Below are 27,426 nucleotides of genomic sequence, written 5' to 3'. Positions count from 1 at the left end.
AGACAGGAACCCTATAAAAGCCATCGTTCACTCCACCACTAGCACATTACACTGTGTGCCATTTGCAATATGCCATTCAATTGATTACCTACACTAATACAACAGAACCCTTCAACAATTCAGGAACAGCTTCTTCCCATCTGCCATCAAATTGCTGAGCAGTCCATGAAGCCCATGAATAATAACTCTTTATTCATTTTTTGCACAATTATCTTTGTAATTTTCACAACATACAAGTGAGTGATAATAAATCTGATTCTGAAATTCACAAGATCTACTACAAAGCCACACAACAATAGTCAACTCAAAGAAATGTCACCTTTTCCGGTTCCTTGCCAAATCACACACCATCCTAATATGGAAATATATCACCCACTCTTCACCAATTCAGGATCTAAATCTTGGAATTCTCTATGTAACAGGACTGTAGATGTGCTTTCATCAGAAGGACCCAGCAACTCAAGGAGATGGCTCACTACCACCTTGTCGAGGGCAAATAGGGATAGAATATTAATGCTGAGCTTGTCAGTGGTGCTCACATCATGAAGAATTGATAAATAATACACAAATAAGAAGGCATCAAAATGATACACTCCTTGATCCAAAGACAACTATCTGATTTAACAACCAGACTATGACTACAGGAATCAGAGTGCATAAGTATAAATGTCACTCAAATTAGCCTTTGGAACAACCTGAGGCCATAAATCACAATCAGTATAATTAGATCTCAAGCAGCATATAGGAACACATTTTCTGTCCTATCTTTATCATCCAGCTTTCAATCTGGTTTCAGCAACAATACAGGTTGTTCTTTGCAGCCAACTGGGGGCACGTGAACTCTGTCAGTTGGCTTGACGTGAGATTAGATAGAGCCTGGTTCTATCACACTGACTGGCAGACTGCCAGAGATTGTGCTGCAAGTTCTCAGCCTGAAGCTGCAAGAGCTCTTTATCTGGCCAGACTCCACATTCCCAGCATTTTTTTGGTGTTACGAGTTAATCCTATTCTTTTGCTATCACCATCTTCACTTCTGGATAACAGCCAATTGTTCAGGTACAATGAATGAAACCCCACTACCACCTCAATCTATGTCTCTGTGTAGCTCTGATTTATGAACATCTTGATAATGTCATAGAATCAGACAGCATGGAGACAAGCCCTTCGGCCCAACTGGTCCATGCTGGCCAATGTTCTCATCTAAGTTTGTACCATTTACCTGCATGTGGCCCATAGATTCTGAACTTTTCCTACCCATACACCTAACCAAGCATCTTTTAAATTTTGTTAATGTACCTGCCTCAAACACTTTCTTAGGCAGCTCAGTCCTTATACTGACCACTTTCTGGATGCAAAAAATTACCCCTCAGGCTCCAATTAAATCTTTCACCTCTTACCTTTAACCTACATTCTCTAATTCCTGATCCTCAACGCTAGGAAACAGACTATGCTTATTCACCCAAGGTCCCTCAATAATTTATGCACTGTTATAAATTCAGCCCTCATTCTTCTATTCCCTAATGAAAATATCTCCACCTGCTCAAACTTTCTTCATTACTCAGTCCCTTGAGTTCCAGTAACATAAATGTAACATCAACATCAATGGCTCCTGACGTGGCCATTTATACACTGGGGAGACCCGCCGCAAACTGGGAGACTGTTTCGCCTAACACCAGCGCTCAGTCCTCCAGCAGTAGCAGGATCTCCCTGTGGCCACACACTTCAATTCCACAGACCACTCCCACTCCGACATGTCTGTCCATGGCCTCCTCTACCGTCAAGATGAGGCCACATGCAGGTCGATGGAGCAATACCTTATCTCCCGCCTAGGTAGCCTCCTACCTGCTGGCATGAACATTCAACTCACAGACCTCCGTTGATATCCCTTACCCCCCTTACCCCATCCCTATCTATAATTTTAGTCGTTCTCTTTCTCTCTCTTTTCCCTCCTCACTAATCTCCCCCCAGCCTTACCTTTCTTTCTCTTTTATTTCCCATAATTCTCCACCTTCCCCCTAGCCCATTTCCCTCCAGCCTATCACTTCCCAGCTCTCTACTTCATCCCTCCCCCCACTTCTTATCCCCCCTCGACCATCCCATGTTACTTCACTCCTGATGAAGGGTTTCGGCCCGAAACGTCGTCACTACCTCCTCCCATAGATGCTGTCTGGCCTGCTGAGTTCTGCCAGCTTTTTGTGTTTTTATTTATTTACAGCATCTGCAGATTCACTTGTGTTAACATCGATGTAAGTCTCATCTGCACTCTTGCCAGCATAATGGCATATTTCCCATAGCAGGGTAACTAAAACTAACACAATATTCCAAATGCAGCCTCATCAATGTCTTAAACAACTGCAAGATAATATCCCAACTTCTCTACTCAGTGCCCTGGCTGATGAAAGCCTTCTTCACCACCCTGTCTACCACCAACATCGCTTTCATGGAACCATGTGGTTATACTCCTAGGTCCCCCTTTTCTACAGCACTCTCAAAGGCCCTACCATTCACTGTGAATGCCTTACCCTGATTTTAGGATATCATCTGCAAAGCTACTTATCATGACTTGTACATTCTCATCCAAATTATTGATTTATATGGCACATAGCAATTGGGCTGGTAGAGAGTCCCAGAGAACAGCACTAGTCACAGACTTCCAGTCTGAAAAGCAGCCTTCCGTGAACTCTCTCTGCTTCCTGCCATCAAGCCAATTCTGATCCAGTTAGCTTGCTCTCTCTGGATCCCATGCAATCTAACTTTCCATACCAGGCTGCCATATCTACTGCTCTTTCTTCATTGACTTCCAGGTTACTTCCTCAAAAAACTCAATCAAACTCATGAAGCACATAAACTTTATTCCAAACCTGTAGTTTAAAGTTAAGTATGCAATAATGTGACATGCTGGCGAATGGAAGCTGGGATCTGGCTCATTAAAACACTGATGACCACAAGCAAACAACTACACTAACTCCTCAGAAAACTTTGCTCTAACACATGTCCAGGCATTCTAACTTACAAAATATACCATTATATACCTTGTGTGCAGATCTGGAAACTTCTGCTGTTGGCTAAAACTTACATTCTTGGTGCAATAAAGTGAGTAATGGCACTTCTCGGAAATTATTTATGCATTATACTTAACTTAATGTAGATAAATTGACTGGATCAGTGCCAGAAAATTAATTACATTGATATCCTGATTTCTTCAGTCCCTAAAGTAAAGGCCCTTGTATTAAGCCAAACCATAAATATAACAATTGAAATGAACTGCACAGGAGTGAGGTTGACAGGACCTGGAGTGAAGCCCGGTGTATTACCTGAACCTAGATCCTGAAGGGAAAGGTAGGGAAATAAACCCTTTTGAGACCCAGACCCTAGAAGGAGACCAAGTTGACAGATCCTGGAGTGAAGCCTGTGATGCTGATTGAAAGATCCTGGAGTGAGGCTTAACATACCACACTCAGGAATGAGCTCCAGATTAGTGAACACTGGAGTGGAAATAGTGGTAAACATTAGGGTAATAGATCCTCGAGTCAGGGTGAGATTAATAGATCCCTAGTGAATCCTAGGGTAACAGATGGAGAGAGAACTAAAGTAACTGCAAGGTACAAGCCAATGGTCCTTAAGTGATAGACTCTGGATTGAGCCTCGCTAACTACTGTACCACAAATTTACCCTACTGGAAAAGATTGAGAGAAATAAATAATGAAGTGAGATGCAGAACACTACAGTAAAGCTTGGATAATCCACCATCACTCTATTCCAAAATCCCAATGCTTTGATATCTAGTTCATGAGTGAGGATTCTAACCAGCCCTTCCCCAAAACTAGCTAAATCTTAGTTAGTGTACACAATTTGAACTTACTGGGTTCACTGCAAAAATGTATTAAAATAATGTATAGTATCTAAAAAGGAAGTGCCTATTAAGTGTGTTGGGGAATCAATGGGGATAATATTCAATTGTGCTGAAAACCTATACATCTGGAACCACTAAAGTACTGAGCATAACAAATAACAGGTATCCCCTGCTTTACGCAAGTTCGCTTTACGCCACTTCACTTTTACGGAAGATCTACATTAGTGCCTGTTTTCACTAACCGAAAGAAATCCAAAGAGGATTTTCGCTTTTACAGAAAACGGCGAAAAGCGAAAATAGCGTTCAGTGTTTGCTTTACTCTCAGCAAAACAAACACTCAGCACCTCAGCATCAAGCTGACATAGCTTTGAACTGCGTGAGATTTTCGCTATGATTGACAGTGCTGTAATGATTGCAGAAAAGTATGACTTTAATTTTGAAAGGGCACGTAGGTTTAGGGCAGGTTTGCAAGATGTTTTGAGTGTTTACAAAGAAGTGTATGATAGAAAAAAGCGTGAACCTGCCAGTGTACTCGCTGTCTTCCCAAGTCTGGTAAGTGAAGCTACGCTGTACATACATTATTTATATTTTCTATAGGCTGTGTATTTATCATATCATTCCTCCTTTTACTGTATGTTAGTGTTATTTTAGGTTTTATGTGCTATTTGGTATGATTTGGTAGGTTATTTTTTAGGTTTGAGAACACTCAAATATTTTTCCCATATAAATTAATGGTAATTGCTTCTTCGCTTTACTCCATTTTGGTTTACAAAAGGTTTCATAGGAATGCTCTACTTTCAGATAGTGGGGGAAACCTGTATCAGAATTTTACTGCATATGGAATGGACAAAAGCAGGCGTTAACAAAATGAAGGTTAAAAAAAAGTCCCAGCATCTTGTTATTCTTTCTCATTAGTGGCGTACTCTTCAATACTTTAAACCATTGGGCAGTTCAGCCATAACTGAGCATGGGATTTCTGTGTGGGATGAAATGCTGATGACTCCCCCCACCAGCACATTGTGTTTCCAATCAATATATTAGCTAACAGGTAGCTAATTCATTAAATAAAGATGAAATCAGCAGCCAATTACTCCAATGAATTTCCTTGCAGAGTGTTAAATAGTAATGGGAATTACATTAAATGTTCTGAAACATAGTAACTAAATAACAGGAATGAATTAATGTTAAGTCTCACCAGAATAATAATGGCAGAGTTGGTCTGAAGGGACAACATAAACAAGAACGATTTAAACAATTGCATCATTGCATTGCAGCTGTATTACTTGATGGTAGAAGACATTACATACAACTGGACTGCAGAAACATACAAATGAAATAAAAGATATGAAACTATTAAAATAATTATGCTGCAGCCAAGAGTGGGCCATTTTAAAATAACTGAAAAAGCAGACAGAATGGACTGAGTTAACAGATATATTTTTTAACTATACATTCTGCAGATGCCTAAGGGGATGGGAAGTGAGTATTTTTTACTTTTTGAATATTGCAAGCCGCAGCAGGAACAGAGATGTTTGTAAAATTTTTTCTTTATTCAAAGCAACATAGGGCAAACGGGCACAATTTATATGGGGATTGTGCCCTGGGAGAGGAAATGAGATGGGAGGTAACAGCCCAGGAGAGAGCTTGACCAGAAACACAAGAGTGGGGTTGAGCTCAGAGACTCAGCTGGTAAGCAGAGTCCAAGGAAAGGGTTACAGGAAAGGTTACTGGATAAGAGAATTTAGGTCATGGCATCCAGCAAAAAACTACAAAAACTAAAGCAAAACTCTGTTCCAAACTCTTCTTCTGTCTCTGCAGTCATTGGCTCACACTGATACTTACGTATCCTAATATTTTAGTAATATTTGAGTAATATTGTAAATATATTGTTCGATTAAGCATTTTTTGTTGTTTACATTATTTATTACAGGTTATTCGTAAAAGAATGTAAATGGCATATATCATTACCTCACCGCATTATAAATGTGCACCTCACATACATTATCCCTGAGCTCCCACATTTTTGGAGTCAGTTTTCAAATGAACCCGAGACAACTACCTGTTGAAGTGCAGTGAGATGTTTGAGTTTTAAAAATGTGCATTACATTTTCTTCGCAAGAGGAGAGTAATGGCCAAGTAAACAAAAAAAGTACAGCGTGTGATTTCTTTGGAAAAGAAGAGAGACGGTCGAGTTTAAAAAAAAGCAAAAAATGAACGAAATTTACAGGTTCATGAACAGTGAGTATCAGGAGGTAATCCTGATACTCACTTTAAAAAATTTTAAAAAGCAGAAATGATTGACTACATCAGAAAGATAGGCATATTTGATTGCACAAGAGATAACTGGATATAGTATACTGAATGAATTGAGCAGTATTTTGAAGCATCTGAAATGGCCAGTGCCCAGTGAATGTCAGTGTTATTGAGTATAATAGCTGGAAAGGCATACAGTTTGCTTAGAAGTTTGACTGCTCCAACCAATCCAGCCAAAATGAGCTGTGCTGGTATTGTGGAAGTATTGCAGGAACATTTAGAACTGAAACCATTGTTGAATGCAGAACACTTTAGGTATCATAAGCAGAATCAAAAGGAAGGGGAGCCCATTTCAGTGTTTGTGACTGAATTGAAAAGATGGTCTGAGCATTGTCAGTCCGGTAATGGGTTTAATGATGCACTCATTTTGTGGAATCATACAAGAAAGCATTCAGAAACAGCTAACTGAAGCACAACTCATATTTAAAAGAGCAGTTGAAATCACTGTATCAATGGAAACAGCAGACGGAGACGCATTTGAGTTGTAGTCAGGAACGAAAGTGAACATGAAAAAAATTGCAACGTTTAAACAGAAACCGGACTGGCCAAACAGATCGTGTTACCGTTGTGGCAGGAGTTCTCATATACCTGACCAATGCAGCTTTAAAGGTGAAACTTGCCAGAAAATGCAACAAAGTAGGACACATGCCAAGAGCATGTCAGGCAGGGGAAAATAAATGGACGTCTGGGAAGAGGAAAAGATAGAAAGTCACGTTGCAGTTTCAGAAAGAACACTAATCTGAATCTGTTGATGAAAAATTTGATAATGATTAGAGTGACACAGGTCTGAGTAGCCTTGAGATTTTCCATGTGAAAATTAACAGGGTACAAGCAATATGGCTTACAGTAGAAGTGAGCGGCAAGTTAATTAAAATGGAACCGAGTACTGGCTCGGCTGTTTCATTCATTCCACAAAATGAGTTTGAATGACATTTCAAAGATACTGAACTGAAGCCAGCAAGTATCCAATTAAGAAACTACACTGGAGAAAAGATAACTCCTGTGAGAATAACATTTGTAACAGTGAAATACAACAACTGACAAGCCAAATTGGGCTTGTATGTAGTAAAAACAGGAGGATCAGCAATGTAGTGATGTGACTGGCTGAGACAACTACATCTTGATTGGAGATCCATCCACAATTTGCATGACACATCCCTGCAATAAAGACAACTGAAAGTGAATTAAGAAAGGTACTGAATGATGACACAGCAGTATTCAAGGATGGCACTGAAAAACTCAAACAGATCAAAGGTAAAATAGTGTTAAATGAAAATGCCACACCCACACTTTACAAAGCCTGTCTAATTCATTATACCACCCATGATAAAGTAGTTAGTGAACTGGATCGCACAGAGGCTGAAGCAATTTTCCCCAAGGTTGATGGAACCCATGGCCAATGCCTGTGGTCCCAGTAGCCAAGAAGGATGGGTCTGTCAGGACCCGTGGTGATTTTAAAGTCACTTTCAACCCAGCACTGAAAGTAGATCAACACCCTCTGCCCACAATAGGAGATAGCTTTTTAAATATTTCTAGAAGGAAAACACTTCAGGAAATGGGACGAGGCTGAGGCCTACCTACAAGATGGTGGTGGATGAGCACAAAGTGTTTCTCACCATAAACACTCACAAAGGGCTTTATTGCAATTATGGATTTATTTATGGAATAGCATCTGCACTTGCACTCTGGCAGAAAATTATGGCACTGCAAGGCTGCACAGGCACTCAGTGTTACCAGGATAACATCATTGTTACCAGTAAGGATGACAAGGAACATCTCCAAAATCTCAGGACATTGTGAAAAAGATTAGAAGATTTTGGGCCAAGAGCACAATGCAAAAAGTGTAAATTCTTTAAACCAAGCATCACTTACTGTGGTTGCAACATTGATGCACAAGATGTACACAAGTGAATTGAGGAAATTCAAGCAGTGGTAGATGATCCAAGACCAAAGGTTAGGCCTCCGTAAAAGTAAAGCAAAGTACATACACGTTCTCCGCGGGCACCCATGTTTTTCTTTCATTTAATTTTCAGAGTTATAAAACATATCAAAGCTAATCAGTTGTAACATAATGTTCTCTTCACCTCTCACGTGAGCTTCTTGTTCTATATGATCTATAGTTTAATTTTGCTGCTTAAACTTCCAACTATGTCTCTGTCCTTACGCTGGACTATTATGTTACTTTCTTCTTCTGAATCAGTGGGAATAAATCAGGACTGAATCAGCTATTTACTTTGCACCCTATTCAATTTTAATTTTAATCTCATACTGAAGGCTTTTCACTACAATTCCCATTCTAAACCTTGCTCTGCCCTTCTAAATTCCACCTTAATTTACAAATTAATCCATTCATTTATTGAGATACAGTGCAGATAAGGCCCTTCCTGTCTTTCAAGCCACAACCACCCAGCAATTCCCCAACGTAATCCTAGCCTAATCACGGGACAATTTCCAACGACCAACTAACCTACCAACCAGTACGTTTTTGGACTGTGGGGGGAGGGGGGAACTGTAGCACCTAGAAGAAACCCATGTGGTCACAGGGAGAACTTACAAGCAGCAGCGGGAATTGAACCCAGGTCGCTGGTACTGCAAAATGGTGTGCTAACCACTACACTACCATACCATTCCAGTATGGTAGTATAGTATCTTATTTAGCACTATGCTTTATTCATATGATAATATCCAGTATCATTCAACTCTCAACACATCCATTCTGCTTGACAATGATCTCTTGATTTCTCCAGTTTAAACTTCATATTCATCCATTAGATTTCTCTATACCCTCAGCTACTCAAACTCCTTCAGTGCTACAAGCCTCAAATCCTTCTGATCCTGGCCTCTGATGCATTTCCTCAGCACTTCAACCCTCGAATGCTGGGCTTGCCTTCAATAGTGACGCTGTAGAAGTTAACCCATCTGCTCCTCCACCTCTCAGTTACGCTCTCTTGCCTAGCAATTAGAGGCATTTGCACAGAAAGGGTGCAGCAACAAACACTTCTGGTCACTGGACACCTATTAGAAGATTGGCATAGATACTTCCATGTGGAACTGATTAGCCTAGTGGTTGGCCAGCATCAGTAGTTTAGATGATATTGTCATAAGACACGTAGTGCATGCTTTCTCCACTGCGTCAGAAATTGGAGACTTTGAAGGAACACCTTGCTCTGCGTATGCAGAAATTAGGAGCGTCTACAAGCTTCAGAGATAAATTGAGAATTAATGGCATATTGCTTTGTTGATATTTTGCATGGAGCACATCTCAGCTTCAGTTTCCAATAGTCGGTGCAATGGAGAGTTAACTAGTGAGACGCCTTTCACTGAGTAGTGCTCACGAAAAAGCATTAACTGTGAGATGCATGGTAGCACGGACACATGACCTCACAGTAGCTTGAGCCTGGTACCAGGTGCATGGTACCCAGATACAAAGGAGATCCTCTCTACCATTTTGCATCTACCAAAATGCATCTGGATGCATTTTCTCTCATCTCCATGGCATTCTTTTGTACCACCAGGAAAAACTCCATCAGCTTGACCCTTCTCCTGCCAGCTTGGCATGCAGCTTTTAATGGGAACCACAACAGTTCTGTTTTAGCCCATGATTCTGTATGCTAAATGCTGTTTCACTGTTCTTAATATGCTTATGCTAGTGTGCAGGAGATCAAGCAAAGTGTTAAGAGCATAAAATTATTGCATCAAAAGAAGTGACCGGAACCAACTATTTGACCTCAGTCACTCATCCTACCATAATGTTCTTTGCCTTGTAACCCAATAAAGGAAAACACTAATTGTCTATACAATTCCTAATGAGGCCAGTTGCAGAGCACAGTGCAACATTTGAACATAAAGGCACTGCAGTTGTTATCCACTTCACCTTCCATCTCCCCAAACAATACAGATATTGAGTTTTTTTATAATACAAAAACTCCAACACTGCACTGTCAAGTGCAGCAACTGCTTCTTGTCAAGAAACTGTATGTATTTTGATTGTCACTAATACCGCTCCTGGCATAAACAAACATTAGCAAACTTTCCCACATAATGATGTGTGTCACTGACTCCATCCTTTATGATGCTGACCCAGCTCCTTCACAGGACTGGCATCAGTCACTCATATAAGCCACAGTCCTTGTAATCAATTACCTGTTGTTCGTAATCCAGCCACTCGGGTATTTTAAAATTAATTTACTGCTCTCCAGCCTTGGCTACTGCTAATGCAACTCTATCACAATATTGATCTCAGTAATCCTTTTCAGCCAGCATTGAATAATTGACTTGATCTGAACTGATACTCCTGAGCTCAGTAACTTCTCTGGATTGATGCCTAGACTACATACAAACTCATACTATCAACACACACAACAGGCTGGAGGAATTCAGCAGGCAGCATCTACAGAGATCACTTCAGTAACTATTGCAGTCACTGGGTTTGTAAGGCAAATGTGGGAGTCTGTGACAACTGTGGGATCAAGTCATACTAATTGCAGTATAGACCAAAGATACTTCTGCCAAATTGTAAAGCAGCGTTCACACCATCTTTTATGAAAAGTGATTTAATTCATTTCCCAGTTCTATGAAACAAAATGGCACTGGTATAATCAGTTGACAAATGACTGGCTTTCCCTACTTCAAAGAGTCCCTGACCAATTTAGCCAGCATAAGTCACAAAGCTATGTCATAATGGCTACACCTAAAGGCTTGTTTACATTGAGGTCACACCTTCCAATTTGTTGCAATTTAATGGTAAACTCCCAGAAAGCAATCAAAGTCTTAGGTGCAAAGGGAGTTACTGTGTTTACAGAAGCTGAAAACAGCCCCTCTGGAACTGCAGCTGGTCTGTGCTATAAATCAAAAGATTCCCATTTAGCCAACATGTGCAATGGATGATGAATGTGAAAAAAATCACATCGCTGTCATTGAAGTGCTTAAATTATTTAAATAAACCTAAGCCAGTGAGAAACCAATGGAACAGAGCCCAAGCTTCAACATTCAGAGGGAGAGGGGGGTACTGTCTGGGCTTCAATACACTGAACAAGGCTGGAGAACAGAGTCCAGACTTTAACATACAGAGGGAGCCTGAGGACCAACGTGTAGGCTGCAACATGTAGCCTGGGGAACAGAGGCTAGGTTTCAACATGTAGAATGAGCCTGCAGAGCAATATGTAGAACTCAACATACAGCCAGAATCTGGGGAACACTTTGAGCTTTAAACCACTGAACTAGCCTGAGGAACAGATTCTGAGCCCCACATATGGGGTGAGAATGGGGGACAGTTTGTACTTCAGCACTCAGAGGGAGGTTAGAGAACAGAGGCTGTGTTTCAACACAAAAAGACTGCCTGGGAGCAGAGGCTGGTCTCAAGCTTAGTCTGGGAAACAGAGTTTGGACTTCAAAACCACAGCAGAAGGGCAACAATTCTAGGCTTGAACATACAGAGAAGGCTCGGCAAAGTGCCTGGAAAAGGGTTTCAGCACAGGGAGAAAACTGAGGAAACAGAACCCCAGAGTCAAGGCTTTAATATCAGAGCCTGAATTACAGATTAAGACTGCAACACTGCGACAAAGTTCAAAGTTAATGTATTATCAAAAAATTTATGCTACCGTATACTACCTTGAGATCATTTTCTTGCAGCAATTTATAAGAAAAAGAAAATACAACAGAATTTACCCAAAAAACTGCACATAAACAAACACAATGAACGAATGGAAAAAGAAGGCTAACTGCAAATAAAAAACAATACTGAGAACATGAGTTGTAAAGAGTCCTTGAAAATGCATCGGCAGGTCATAGAATCCGTTCAGAGTAGTGGTGATTGAAGTTATCCACAAAAATATTGGAGATCAGCTCCAACATGGGGGTGGTGGGGGGGGGGGGGGGGGGTTCAAACTGGGAAACAAGATTCCAGGTACGGAGCTGAGCTTAGACAGGGTCCCAAGAAAAGAGCCAACCTGTAAGTCCAGATCCCAGGAGAGAGGCTGAAATATTTAAATGCTATCAGAAGAAAGGAGTCAAGCTGGTTGATAGAATCAAGGAAAGCTTAGTGGGGAGACAGGGATACAGAGGATGGGCTGAGAGACAGCAATACTGAGACCAGATATCCACACATCGTGATAATAAAGAAACCACATGGTCTATTCTTCAATGTAGTTTCCAATTGTGGTTGGACAGCTGGAGATGTTTTATACTTTATGTCAATAGGATTACTGTTGCTTTCATTCTGTTTTCTTTGCTTTATTAGAGTGATTACTACACTTCCAAATTGGTTATCCAGAGCCTCAATACTGCAAATACTTGTATGTGAGGACACTGATATTGGCTGGCTTGCCTTTCCAATGAATTTGGAGGATATTATGAAGACAACATTGTAGCATGTTTCCTGTGTCTTTAGGTGGCAGGTCTCATAAGCATGTAAGAGGGCATGAATGCAGCCTGGTAGACCATGAGTTTTGAGCCAATTAAAAAGGTCTTGATCTTCGGATACTTCTTCCATTAAACATCCAAAGGCTGCATTAAAGGTGATGGTGAATTTCATCATTAATACAAGAGATTCTGTAGATACTGGAAATCCAGAGTAACATACACAAAATGCTGGAGCAACTCAACAGGCCAGGTAGCATCTAAGGAGAGGAATAAAGAGTCGACACTTCAGGCCAAGACCCTTCATCAGAACACACACAAAATGCTAGTAGAATGCAGCAGGTCAGGCAGCATCTGTAGGAAGAAGTACTGACAAAGGGTCTCGGCCCGAAACATCAACTGTACTTCTTCCTAGAGATGCTGCCTGGCTTGCTGTATTCCACCAGCATTTTGTGTGTGTTGCTTGAATTTCCAACATCTGCAGATTTCCTCATGTTTGCCCTTCATCAGAACATAGCTGCTGTCTAACCTGCTGAGTTCCTCCGACATTTTCTGTGTTCCAACAGTAATGTTTGCCTTTAGTGCCTCTGCTACACAGAGCATGCCTGTGGTTAGCTGCGCGGTACCAGACTGCTAAACGACACTCTGTTCTGAGCTTTGTCAAGGAAAAGATTGAGCAGATAGAGAAATAGATTCAACGACATGCTCAAAACTTCCCTGAGCAAAGGCAACATCCCCACTGATTCCTAAGAACTTGATTGATTAAAGAGGAAAATACTCTGAGTGGCACTGGAATGACATGTGTCAGTAGACTGAGGCTCTGTGTAATTGTGGAAGGAATGCAACACCTCACAAAGTATTCTCCTGTCCACTCATAAGCTATCTTCCAATCCATCTGTCCCACATCAGCCTCAACAGCAACTTAACTCACGAAACCAGAGTGTAAGTAAGTCACCCTCAGGCACAAAATACTTAATTGCCTTCATAGTCTTTGGGTAGTCTTGCGATTATTCTGTAAATGTACATTCACACTTTTTTCTGCTTGCTTTACTTACATAATGTCAATCATGCTCACATTCTTACAACTTACACATCTGTGCATCACATTCATGCCTTGGCAGTAAATCTGAGCTCTGTCTTGCAAAGTCACCAGATGGACAGAAGAAAAAAGGTTTCAGATGTGCTTAAAGCTTCCTTGAAGAAATGTAACCTCTCCACTGACTTTATGAACTTTTGTCTCGGGTCTGCTCCAAATGGAGAAGACGCATTCAGGATGGTACTAAGAAGCTTGGGTCCATTTATCAGGACCAAGTAGAAGTCCTGCTTAAGTGGTTGAGAAGTAAACTACCTCACTTAATTAAATCTCAGCATTAACTTCACACCCAAGTGGTAGCACTGATTTCTGGAAAAGAAAATTGCCATGAGAACTCAACAGTCCCTCAAGAGCACAAAGAGGCATGCCTACCTCGTTCACACTGTGGTCCAGTGAACCCATACACACACGCACAGCGACTTGGTCCAATGCAACGTCCTCCATTCTGGCAGCCATTTTTGCACACAGCTAATAGAGAAATGGGATAACATCCGTTAACAATATATTGTTTGAACAAAGCTGCCAAGCATGTGTGTTTCTTGCACCCATTTCAAAAACATTAAATAAGTTTTAGTGGAAGTAATCATAGATTTCTACAGTTTGTAGAAACACCAATCAATGTGAAGTTGTCTGAAACTTCAAGCAGTGCAAACTGGCTTTATGTGTAGATCATTACTTCCTGGAAAAGACAGGTGAGTTTTCTAGCTGTTCTTTGAAGGATATGCCAACATTGATGGATGTTGGTTGTCAGAAAAGTATCTTCATCAGAAATATATTGTTAAGTAACTGCCTAAATTGTTAGATTAATGCAAAGTGTAATAGGTCTGTCATGACGCATACTATTGTTACTATGTAAATGTTCCACTTATGCCTTTATTTTATCTTCTTGCCCTATTTTATGCTTGAAGTTACCAGTGAGTTCTGTGCACATTTCCTGCTGCAGTGAGACTGCCCCAGTGTCATAGTTCTCCAACTGGATTCTGGACAGCTAGAAACGATCTTCAGGTGCAGCAATGGGCAAGGATAGGCTTGACAACTTTAACTTCACACTATGTCTGCATTTGAGAGGGTCTCCCCGCCAATAAGTCTTGGCTGCATTTGTGTTTGAGCAGAATCCTTTGCCAGTATGATTTGGCTATCATCTTGCGTATGAATAAATGCTTCTCACCACTAAAATTCTACTGTTTGCTTTATAAGTTGAGTTGATTCAGCTGCTTGGCACCCAGGATGGATTCAATATCCAATACCAGTGAGCACAAATGGTAATCTTATAACTACAATGTTTGTACATTTTGCGGAAAGTTTACTTGATTTTTAGCTGATGGCAATTTTTTCTAAAGCAGTTGGTGTGCCTGCTAAACATTAAAACAAATATTAAGTTTTAATATTAACTTTTTCTTTAATATAAAGGCAAATGGACTCCATGACTATCACTATGCCAGTAGGACACTGGGACAAAGCAAGTATTTGATGTAAGAAATGCACTGTAACTGCAGTCAGCCTCATTTTTTAATGATGAGGTTGATTGCAGATTAGTTCTCATCTCACGATGTAGTGCAGTTAACTTCTATTTTCTATCCAGGTTACTAATAAATAAAAATTGAAATGATTTGCAGCTTTCCAGTTTCCATTTGCCCAGAAATTGATCTTCACACTTTCCTCTGCCCTATGCATTTGGATCTCTTTACTGAAGTGCACTATTGATACTCACGCTGACCACAATGCGTTCCAGTATATCCTTTCTGGCAAACACAGCTGTCGTCTGAGCAAGAGCCACCATTCATGCACCTGACATTGCATTGCTGAACTGCAAAGAGAACAGAAGGAGTCAGATGTCTCCACACCTGCAGAATGATAAAAATCAACTTGGGTTTCTTCACATGTGGAATTTGTTAGTCACATTCAAATACAATTCAATGGCTACAGCATCAATGAATTCAGTAAGGGTGAAAATTGCATTCACTTTATTGCTGGCTTTTCCAATTCAGGAAACAGGATTAACCAGCAGCTCTGCTCTCACATCTGCTGTTACATTTCTATTATCTCACTGGACTCTGACTGCGTCTATCCAGACAATCTCATTATTCCTAATTGTTTCATTGTTTCTGACTTGCCTACTTATGCCCAACATCCTGACTGACTGACTGGTTTGCTTCTAAACATTTCATTACTCACTCGTCTCACTTGTGACAGACTACTTCATTTAAGCTTGACATCATGATATTTCACAATGTATCCACTTGTGTCCCTCTAAGTGATTGTCTTCTTCGTTTATTTTTCACTGTCTTCCTGCAGGACACTGTGGCTTGATTATTTCCCAACGCAGCGCTTGTGCCTGACTTCATTAGAACTCTCAACTTGTCCTGAGCATATCAATTGTCTTCTTCACATCTGCCTGGCAGTGCAGCTGTCTCATAACTCTGTTCCTTGGATGTGATGTTGTGTCTGACTTTTTGCCTAATTTCCTCACATTTGCCTGTCTTCATGTCTCACCCTTTCACCTATGCCTGACTATGTGTCTGGTTTTCTTGCTTGTGTCTATTTGCCTCGCTCTATCACTAATGCATGCTTCTCTTATTGCACCTGATTCTTCTTGTGTCAGACTAGCTTGCTTATGCCCGGTTGCACTCTTGCACCTGAACAAAATATCAAGGAAAAGCTGCATTAGTTGAAAATCTGAAATAAAAACAGGAAATGCTAGAAGTGATGTCGACGTTTCGGGCCAAGACCCTTCGTCAGGGAAGGGTCCTGCCCCTGACGAAGGATCTCGGCCCGAAACATCGACATCGCTTCTCCCTATAGATGTTGCCTAGCCTGCTGTGTTCTACCAGCATTTTGTGTGTGTTGTTGTTTGAATTTCCAGCATCTGCAGATTTCCTCGTAAATGCTAGAAGTGTTATGTTTTGTAACCTCAAAACATTGAACTAATTCAAAGGAAAACAAGAGAATCTAGGAACACACTTCTAGTTTGTCTTTACATATCACATGGTATCGCAAGGTCCATACATATTGCATGGTAGCATGATGATGTATACAATTAATGTATTTTTACATATAACCCATAATTAATTATTTAAACAGACAAGAACGCTTAATCAAACAATGTATATACAAGATTACTCAAGTGTAAGAACATAAGAAATAGGAGCAGGAGTAGGCCATCTGGCCCATCAAGCCTGCTCCGCCATTCAATTAAGATGGCAATGGACTCATCTCCACTTACCTGCCTTTTCCCCGTAACCCTCAACTCCCCTACTATGCAAAAATCTATCCAACCTTGTCTTAAATATATTTACTGAGGTTGCCTCTACTGCTTCATTGGGCAGAGAATTCCAGATTCACAGCCCTTTGGGAAAAGCAGTTCCTCCTCATCTCCGTCGTAAATCTACTGCCCCGAATATTGAGTCTATGTCCCCTAGTTCTAGCCTCCCCTATTAGTGGAAACAACTTTCCTGCCTCTATCCTATCCCTTTCATAATTTTATGTTTCTATAAGATATCCTCTCATTCTTCTAAAATAACTGTAATATTTAATACACAACAAGAAGAACTCAGTAAGTCAGGCAGTATCTGTGGAAATTAATAAATAAACTTTGACTTTGAAACTGATTTTCTCATTTCTAGGAGATTAAAACCTGTGCCTAGTTCTTTCACTGTTCCTCTTAGCATAAATGCATTCCTTAAGATTTCAATGTTTTCCCAAATCTGATGTGGTGTTACTGTCGAGTGCAATGTAATTTATAAGGACACAGATGGCGCCTAACAGCGACTCATTTGCTTGCATCTTCGGAAACAGCTCTATTTCTATCTTTGATATCTTTTTTCCCCCTTTCAAGGTTCTTTTGAAGACCCTGATCTGGAGTTAAACGCTGACTTTGGTCCTTTGCGCAAATGGGACCTGCTCTAAGGGCCTCACAACCAGCTGTGATATGGCTTTTTGATATGCCAAGGACACAGCCTGGAAGACTAGTGTGCCTAAAGGGTGCCGGATTGTTGTGGCTCTAGAGACGGGTTGATTCAAGGCCGGTGCTGCCACCTGATGTGTCATGGGAGTACACGGAAGATTGAAAGCAGCGAGCTGGTTGCTGGCTGTGTGCCCAGAGACACGAGTTCTTTGGGCACAGAGCTTGGAAAAAGCGATGCAACAGACTTTTAACACCATAAATCAGCAAGTTGTTTTGTTATGTCTCCCTTGTTTTGTTGTGTTTTGTTATGTTGCTGTGAAATAGGGACACCTCTTTTTCTCTTATTAGGGACAGAGAGAGCCTGTGGTATGTTGAATTATTGAGTGAACAAGTAGTCTTTGAGGTACTGCAAGTCTGTGTTTTTATTGATGCTTTGCTGCATGCTTGAGTGCTCGGTGGAGGGTGTAGATGCTTTTTTGCTGGTGGGAGAGGCAGGGGGGGTTGTTGCTGCTTATGCATGGGGGCTTTGGGGTTCTAACAGTTGATTATCATTCATTCTTTGGGGCACTCCTCTGCTTTTGTGGATGTTTGCAAAGACAAAGAATTTCAGAATGTATATTTTATACATTTCTCTGACATTAAATGTACCTAATGAATAAATATGATTTAATACATATTTGCTATTGGTCAAAATGTTATATACATTGATATTAACCATAGAAATATTGTATGTGCTGACATTAAGACTGCTTGAGAATGTCAGTGTGCCATTTTCAGTGACTCTGAAATGCACTTTCTACTCAGCACTCTCTTCAATATTTATTCAGCTTCTGGGTGGGACTGCGTGCCGGTGACCAGAAGGGCTGATTCTTCCCTCTGTCCCTTGTGAGTGAACAAGATCAGAGAGACCATCCAGTTATATCACCATTTTTATTGCTGCTGAACCAACCATAAGGTTTATGGATCAGCTTAACTCTTGACATCATTTGTCCTCTAGATTAGAAAGCAGTGGAATAAACTTGCAATTTTACTGCCTGGAAAGAGTGCAGAGCAGAATAGGGAGCTTGGGGTAAGATTCTGTCTTTGCCAGTTGAACAAGACTCATTTCTCTTGGTGGAATGAATACAAGGAAAATTCCTTTTTTTTTTGTCCTTAGCCATGTGTATTTATCTGTCAATGCATTATTGAAATTAGCAGAATAAAATTTAATCGAAACAAATAATAACCTGAACAAATAAGAGCCAAGAAATGCAAATAATAAAAAAAGGCAATGAAGATGTGATTCCAAGGCTGAGGTCTCTAGTAGATGACCTTGGGTTGAGCTTGAGGAAATGTCTAGCTGTGGGGATAGCCCCTCCTACCTGTGAGTTTAGGGCCCCCATTGTAGTACCCATAAAAGTCAGTGAACAAATCTATATCCATTATTCAGAAAAGATTTCCCTGTTTATTCCTCCCATATATATATTCTCATTTAGGTGGGGAAAAAGGAGTGAATGAATGAATAAAAAAGAATGATTGAGCAATATAAAATCCACATTATAATAAGTATTTCTCGAGATAGGTATATCACCGTCTATTTTTGCTTCCGTTCAGCTAACACTTTTAAAAGTTAGCCAAACCTTATGGCTCTTCTGGAGGGGGTGAGGGCTGTCTTCGGAAAACTCACAATCTCTTCCTAATATATTTCTCTCACAACAAGGGCTGTGCAATCTATATTATTTTGCTATCTATCCATCTGTCTGTTGACTGATTGCGATACAACGTGAAACAGGCCCTTCCAGCCCTTTAAGCCATGCTGCCTAGCAATCACAAACAAGAGAGAATCTGCAGATGCTGGAGATCCGAGCAACACACACAAAACGCTGAAAGAGCAGCATCTATGGAAAAAAAGTGAGTTGACAAGAGTCTTGGCCAGAAACCTGGATACAACATGCTACTGCCTAGCACTCCCCAGATTTCATCCTAGCCTAATCACAGGGCACTTTACAATGACCTACCAACCATTACGTCTATGGGCTGTGGAAGGGGATTCTCATGGGGAGAACATACAAACTCATTACAGGCAGTAGCAACAATTGAACCCCCTTCATTGGTACTATAGCATTGTGCTAAACACTACACTATTGTGCCAGATTTCAACCATTGGAGGTTTAGTGTACATGCATAAAGAGAGATGCTCCCACTAATGAGTCCTCCAATACATGAGGGGAAATTGAAAGAAAGAAATGGTGCCATGTAGAGTTGATGGCTTTGATTTGAATGTCCATGTGAAGTGACCATTTGATGGCAGTCACTAGTTTCTGCCCTGGCCACATTTTTGCATTTTTATCCAGCTTGGTAAATTGTGATTATTTAAACTAAAGATTAAAGTGGAGTTGTGAATACCAGTGGCTTAGATGGGTGGGGAGCTGGAGGCCAGCAGATCAGGGAAACACTTAAATGCTTATGAAAACAGAGTGGTTGACAGCTGTTATAACACAAGATCAATTCCAGTAATTGACTTGCATACAACAAAGGAGTGAGGCAGTCCCCACCCATTCACATACAACTGAGAAGAGCATCAGCCTCTGATCACACATACACAATACAGAGGAGAACAGTCACACACAACAGATGAAACAGCACGTGCATACTCACATGAAACAGAATGTTGAGCCGCCACTAGTCGCTCAAATATAACAAAGGTGAACAGTAACCCATCATTACACACATAGAACTGGGGAGAGAGGCTGTCTCTTGGCTGAGTCAGGCTACACACAAGAAGAAACAAGCAGCCTTATTCACCCAGAGAGCTGCAGCATCTGGCTTCATGCATACAACTTGGGACAAAACATGTCCTTTAAATATGACAATGGTAATAAACAGTCCGGAGATCCTCACAAAGGCAAGAAGCTAGTCCTAGTCACCTATGTACACCAAAGACAAAAACAGGTACAAGCAAGAGAGTAGAGACTGCCCCATTTTATACACAGGCAACACAAGAGGGAGGCAAAATGAACACTGACATACAACATGGAAGAGAACACTTTGGTCACCAAGATAAAATACAGAGAAACAGCTCCACATCATCAATATATAACAGGAAAGAATTTGTGTGCACATATATAACAGAGGATAAAACTTCCCCTCATTTCTAATGTTGAGTAGAGCAGAGAAGGACCCTGTGACACACACACACAGAGAGTCAAGTAGCCTGTCCTTACTCAGATACAACATGAAAAGCTGTCCCTAGCTACTCACATACACATAAAAGAGAAATAACACAAGATACAGAAAAAAAAATGCCCTTCCACATTTCAGGAACAGAAAGAGTATGTGTTAGATTCAGAGTAATGCTCCTCAATATTACCCTACCATGCATTCTCAGATAAAAAGAAATAAAAAGCATGCTAGATACTGAATAAAGTTCACTCAGCACTTCCCTGTCAAACATTTCCAGGGCATGCATCCTGAATGCTGAGAACATTATTTGAAGTTTTAGAGTTTAGGGATTTAATAAAGTTATTTTTTTTAAAAAAAAAGGCATGTTGGATACAGAGCAAAGCTCTCACCACACTCCCTCATCAAGCATTCCCAAGCCAGGAACAGCATTCCAACAATAGTTCTGTGTGTCTTGGACCAGACAACATTCTAATTGAATTATTTTGTTTTAATCCAATAGAAAAGTGGGCTATGTACCCCCACCATCCCTTAGTCATTCACAACCAAGAAAGGGGAGAAATAGCCCCTGGTCCCACACATATAACAGAGGCAAGTCACTTAGATACTGTGAGGGTGGGAATCAGCCTATGTTCACATGGATAACAAAATAGAAAAACTTTTCCCTGCAACACACACAAAATGCTGGAGGAACTCAGCAGGCCAGGCAGCATTTATGAAAAAAAATACATAGATGCTGCCTGGCCTGCTGAGTTCCTCCAGCATTTTGTGTCAGTTGCTCAGATTTCCGCCATCTGCATACCTTCTCTTGTTTAAGACTTTTCCCTGTTCACATACATTGAACAAAAGCAGTCAGGAGAGAATCAAACTTCTGCTCGTTCACTCATATAAAGTGGTGACAAACACCCAGACAGAGCTCACATAAAATGGAAAAGGTACCTATTGTTACATACATACAATAGAAAAGCAGCCCCTAGTTATTCACATTACTTGAGCAGACTGGCAGCTACAATAATGTTTACATATCAATATCAGTAATATTGACATTGCTCATCCCTCTACATTGCACATGGCTGCTGAGATTGGTACTGTTCCATCCTCTCTTCTTAAGCTCACATGGGGTTACGCTTCTCTCATTCCATTGAAACCTGAAGAGCGGTTGAGGAACTCGAGTTTGCTTCTTTAAGTAAAAGGACCAAATATCTGTCAGCTATCCTCACTAACCAAAATAGAACCATCTGGAGGTATTTCTCAACAGCAGTCTAGTTTCTAAATAGAGCTACAGTTGAAATTATCAGGAAATTATATAAATTGCTTGTGATTTCTCTAGTTTTCCCCAATCTTCTTTGGTAATTTATACTGAAATTCTGCCTCACAATATCTTATTTCCATATGTCTGTTTTAATAATATCTTTAAATGTTTGCATAATTGATTTCAGAAATAATCACAAATGATTGCATCTTAATGACAAATGGTTATGTCTTAATGATCATCATCAAGAGCTGGCTATGCAACTCAGCAGTGAGCTTTCAAATCACTGATTCCTAAACCAGGTCAATGTATCTTAACCATGTCTTAGTGCAGTCTCCACATTCACTGAGATTATCCTACTGGAGGCTGGTTACAGTCAGCACATACTCATGAGACAATCAGAGCCTGTACCTGACTAGTGATTTTATGTAGGATGCAATCATTTTGAAACAGCTATCCTATGTATGGCAAATTTACGTTTCCAGGAGGATCAGTTGGCTCAGTGGGCATCAGTCCCAAGAAAGTTCATAATACTCTTTGGAACATGAGAGATTCTGCAGATGCTAGAGATCTTGAGTAACACACCCAAAAGGCTGGAGGAACTCAGCAAGCCAAGCAGCACCTATGGAGAGGAATATAGTCGATGTTTCAGAGACCTTTCATAAGTGTTACTCCAGAATTTTGTAACTCCAGAAACTAATAGAAAGAAAAACACAGAGCGAGGGATAAACGTATTTACTTGGTTTTTACTTTAGTGAATACTACACTTATGACATGGTGTAATGACATATGCCATTCACTTACTTTTACATATAATCTGTAATGAATTATTTTAAAAAAGAATGCTTAATTAAACAATGTATTTACAATATTACTCAAATATTAAAGACACAACACTCCTCCCTGCTTAGCTAAAAACTTCAATTCAATATAGAACGCACCTCAACTACACATACAGTATACTATATAGACATCCACAGCATAGTAAGTTTTAAATTATTCCATTCGGGCCTAAAGGTTTAATCGCTGTAAAGAATTTCTTACTCCTATGGGACAATGTCTTTCCTGACCAGGGAGGTCACTCTGCTTGGCAGGTGAGACTTGTGGCTATGAAACAGTCTCAGGCCCTGGGACTTTTCTCCATGGTAGTTGTAAGAGTTGACTCCTGGACTGCAGGAAGTGGTTCTAACAGCTCAGGGCATCTTTCTTCACTAACAACTGACTCTGCTCTCCTCTACTGATTGAGGTGTCGTCTCCCGATGACATCAGATGCAATCTCCACTGTGTAGGAGAGTTCTCCATTTCTGCCCTTAATCCTTCCAAGTACCCACTTTTGATCACTTCTGTAGACACTCACCAAGACTGCTTGTCCAAGAGTGAAACATCGAACCTCCTTGTTCAAGGAACCCTCAATTTGTCTCACCTGTTTGTACTGCATACTCTTTCTGACATTGGGTTTGAGGAGATCCAAGCATGAGGACAAAGGACAACTCAAGAACAGCAAAGCTTTTGAGTTGTTGGTTGTGGAGTGTGCTCAATTGCAAAATGCAAGGAGGAAATTGGTGAGCTTCTGGTTCGGTGTCAGTGTAGTGTGTTTGGCTGACATTGAACACAGTGCATTCTTTAAACTCTGGACAAACCTTTCCTTCAAGCCACTTGTAGTTAGGTGGTACAGCACAGATGTAATATGTCTTATTCCATTCTTTTTCGGGAATGACTGAAACTGTTCTAAAACAAGCTATGGTCCATTGTCACTGACTAAATGTTCTGGAACACATGTCCTTAAGAAGAGGCGTATCAACACATCAGCAGTGTGCGAGGCTGTACTGGAGGTTATTGGGAACACTTCTGGCCACGTTGCAGCTGCATCCACTACTATCAAGAAATTTGTGCCCATAAATGGTCTGGCAAAATCCACATGAATCCTTTGCCAGGACAATGCAGGCCATTCCCAGGTAAGGACAGACACTGCTCTTGGCATCTTCTGGATGTGTTGGCATCTTGAACAGTGCACAGCAAGCTGCTTGATCTGCTGATCTAACCAAGACCACCAGACAAAACATTGTGATCATGCCTAGATAACCAGCATGCAGCTCCTCCAACACTTTAGAGTTAACTCTCTTCCATTAAAGCATGGTGTGGATCATAATGTGTGAATACACTGTCTAACATTACCATTTCCTTCACCTTTTGGAAAGCCATCTCACACTGCTGTGTCCATTGCCACTTCTTCCTGCTCTGAAGTAATGAGTTCAATGGGTGGAGCAAAGTAGCCAAAATTGGCAGCAACCTGTAATAGTCATTGACAAATCCTAAAAAGGACTGCAGCCTTTGGCTTTGGGGCACCATCACTGCTTGAATTTTCTCAGCACACTTGTGTAATCCTTGTACATCAACGGTATGAACACAGCTAGTGATACTTGGTTTTAAAGAATTGTTGCATCTGGCTCTGCACCCCTGATCTTTTAATCTTTGTAACACTGTCTTGAGATTTTGAAGATGTTCCTTGTCTTTCTTACCAGTAACAATGATGTCAACCAAGTGCCTGGCCATCCTTGCACCACCTGGTCCATAACTTTCAGCCAAAGTGTAGGTACAGATGCTACTCCAAAAATAAGCCTATTATAGCTATAAAGCCTTTTGTGAGTGCTCGTGGTGAGAAACACTTTGGACTCTTCCTTTATCTCCTTCTATAGGTAGGCTTGAACTGTCCATTTTGGTTTCCCTCCAGAAAGATTTACAAAGATATCCTCTATCCTGGGCAGAGGATATTGATCTACTTTCAGTACTGGGTTGATAGTGATCTTAAAATCATCACAGATCCTGACAGACCTATCCATCTTGGCTACTGGGACAACTGGCTTTGTCCATGGGCTCCACCAAACCTTGGAAAGAATTCTTTCAACCTCCATGTAATCTAGCTCACAGGCTACTTTGTCACAGATGGCATAAGAAACCAAACATGCTTTGTAAAACATGGATATAGCAATTTCATTTAACTCTATTTTACCTTTGATATGTTTGAATTTTCTAATGCCATCATTGAAGACAGTCGTGGCATTATTTAATTCCTTTCTTAATTCACTTCCAGTTGTCTTTATTACAAGAGATGTGGCATGCGATGGAACTCCAAACAAGATTTAGTTTTCTCTGTCACTCACGACCACCCTTCCCCCTAATGCTGGCCCTCCTGTTTTTAACCACATGCAAGTCCAATGTGGCTTGATGGTTGTTGTATTTCACTATTATGAATGTCATTCCTATAGAAGTTATCTTTTCTCCAGTATAAGTTCTTAGTTGGATATCCGCAGGCTTCAGTTCAGTATCCTTGAAATGACATTCAAATTCATTTTGTGGAACAACTGAAACAGTCGAGCCAGTATCCAATTCCATTTTAATTAATTTGCCGTTCACTTCTGGTGTAAGCTATATTGCTTTTCTATTGTTAGTATTCACACTTTAAATCTCAAGGTTACCCATTCCTGTGTCACTCTCATCATTATCTGTCTTTTCATTAAAAGCACACTGATTAGTACTCTTGTTGAAACTGCAGCTCGACTTTTTCTCTTCCCTAAGCAATCCATTTATTTTTGCCTGTTTGATATGCTCTGTCTGTGTCCTACATTGTTGCATCTTCTGCAAGATCTGCCTCTAAGTTTGCATTGGTCTCATGTATGTGAGCCCCTGCCATAATAGTGAAACAATTTATTTGGCCAGGACGATTCTTGTTCAGACGTTGCAATCTTGTTTATGCTCACCTTCATTACTGACTGCAAATCAATTGCGTCTCTGTCTGCTGTTTCCATTGTTCTTTTAAATGTAAGCTGTGCTTCAGTTAGGAGCTGTTTTTGAATGTTTTGAAGATTCCACAAATGTAATGATCTCTCAGGGCATAATTGAACTGGCAATACTCACACCATTTCTTCAATTTAATGATGTATGCTGAAATTGACTTCCCTGCTTTTTGAATCTGCTTATGAAATCTAAAACATTGGGCAAACAACAATAATTTTGGTTCTAAATGTTTCTTCATTACTTCCATGATATCAGCAAAGCTTATTTTGGCTGGTTTGGTCAGAGCAGTTAAACTTCTAAATAAACTGTATGCCTTTTCACCCAATGCACTAAGCAAAAATGGCATACACTTTTCATTGGCTATTTCATTTGCTTTAAAATACTGCTCAATTTGCTCAGTACACAATATTCAGTTACACCTTGTGCAATTGAATGCACATATCTTTCTCATGTAGGCAGCCATTTCTGCTTTTTTATAACTATTATTACCTGATACTCTTTATTTATGAACCCGTGAATTTCCTCCATCCTCTGCCTTTTTTTAACTTGAACGTCTTGCTGCATTTCCAAAGAAAAAAATGTTCTGTGCATTTTTCTAACTCAAATGTCTCTCTCTCTCTCTCTCTCCCCATTTGCTAAGAAATAATGTGCAATGCTTCAACAGGAAGTTAGTCATCTCAGGTTTGTTTAAAAACTTACTTGTTACTTTTATGTTTTGAAACTACAAAAACTAAACAAACATGAAACATGGATCCAGGGATAAACGGTTTTACTTTAGTGAGTTGTGCACTTATGTGGTGTAATGATGTATGTCAGTAACCCGTAATGAATTAATTAAACAAAGAATGGTTAACCAGACAATATATCTTATTCAAATATTACTGAAATATTAAATACACAACAATCAGGACCAGAAAGGAAGGGGGCAGAAGCCAGAATAAGGAGGTGAGGGGCAGAGAAGTAGTGCAAGCTGGTAGGTGATAGGTGAGACCAGATGAGAGGGAAGGTAGGTGATCGGGGAGGGTGATGAATTAAGAAGCTGGGAGGGGATACCTTGAAGAGGTAAAGGGCTGAAGAAGGAGGAAACTGATAGGAGAGAATAGTGGAATATGGAAGAAAGGGACAGTTCTTTCCAATTACATTCCTCCTTCTTCAGTCCTGATGAAGGATCTTGGCCAAGAATGTTGACTGTTTATTTTTCCTCTATAGATGCTGCCTAACTTGCTGATTTCCTCCAGCACTTTGTGCCTGTTGCTTAATACTCATTGTAGACTTGAATACAAAGTTCTAGACTAACATTCATCAATGCACTGAGTGCATGCCAACACTTACTTCGAAAATTGAATTCTGAGCGAAACTCAAGGATTACCAAACTTGCATGCATGAGTACTTTTCTTCAGAGGATAACTAACAAACGGTACTAACTTCATTCATCATCGCCCTGTAGGTGAAATTTTTAAGTGCAGAGAAGGGCTAAACATAACTTCAGAATAAAAATTATAAATGGTTTCTCAGTATGATTCTTATAAGCATTTTCCAGTGAGAACAAGTGATTACCAAACAAAAAAATCAGTGACCAAGGCTCTGGCAGCCAGTGATACGATAATGTCCTGCATAACTCTCTTGAGTACAGTTAGAATTTGATCTAGTTCCTGGGAGGATGAAATTGGAATATTCCAATGCTTTATAGCAAATGGATA

General features: G+C 40.3%; 1 protein-coding gene across 1 annotated transcript in view; it reads right to left on the bottom strand.

The window, feature by feature from the left end:
* Positions 1-27,426, bottom strand: part of fbn2b (fibrillin 2b) — a 274,386-nt gene that overhangs the window by 208,963 nt on the left and 37,997 nt on the right. The window contains exons 4-5 of the mRNA XM_059991505.1: positions 15,328-15,423; positions 13,989-14,084 (exon numbers count right to left, since the gene is read on the bottom strand). Coding sequence (XP_059847488.1) covers positions 13,989-14,084; positions 15,328-15,423 — 192 coding nt within the window. The remainder of the gene's footprint in view (positions 1-13,988; positions 14,085-15,327; positions 15,424-27,426) is intronic.

This window comes from Hypanus sabinus, chromosome 16, assembly GCF_030144855.1.
Source record: "Hypanus sabinus isolate sHypSab1 chromosome 16, sHypSab1.hap1, whole genome shotgun sequence".
Taxonomy (NCBI): domain Eukaryota; kingdom Metazoa; phylum Chordata; class Chondrichthyes; order Myliobatiformes; family Dasyatidae; genus Hypanus; species Hypanus sabinus.
The sequence above is the reverse complement of the archived record's forward strand: the minus strand, read 5'-3'. Positions and strand labels throughout refer to the sequence as shown.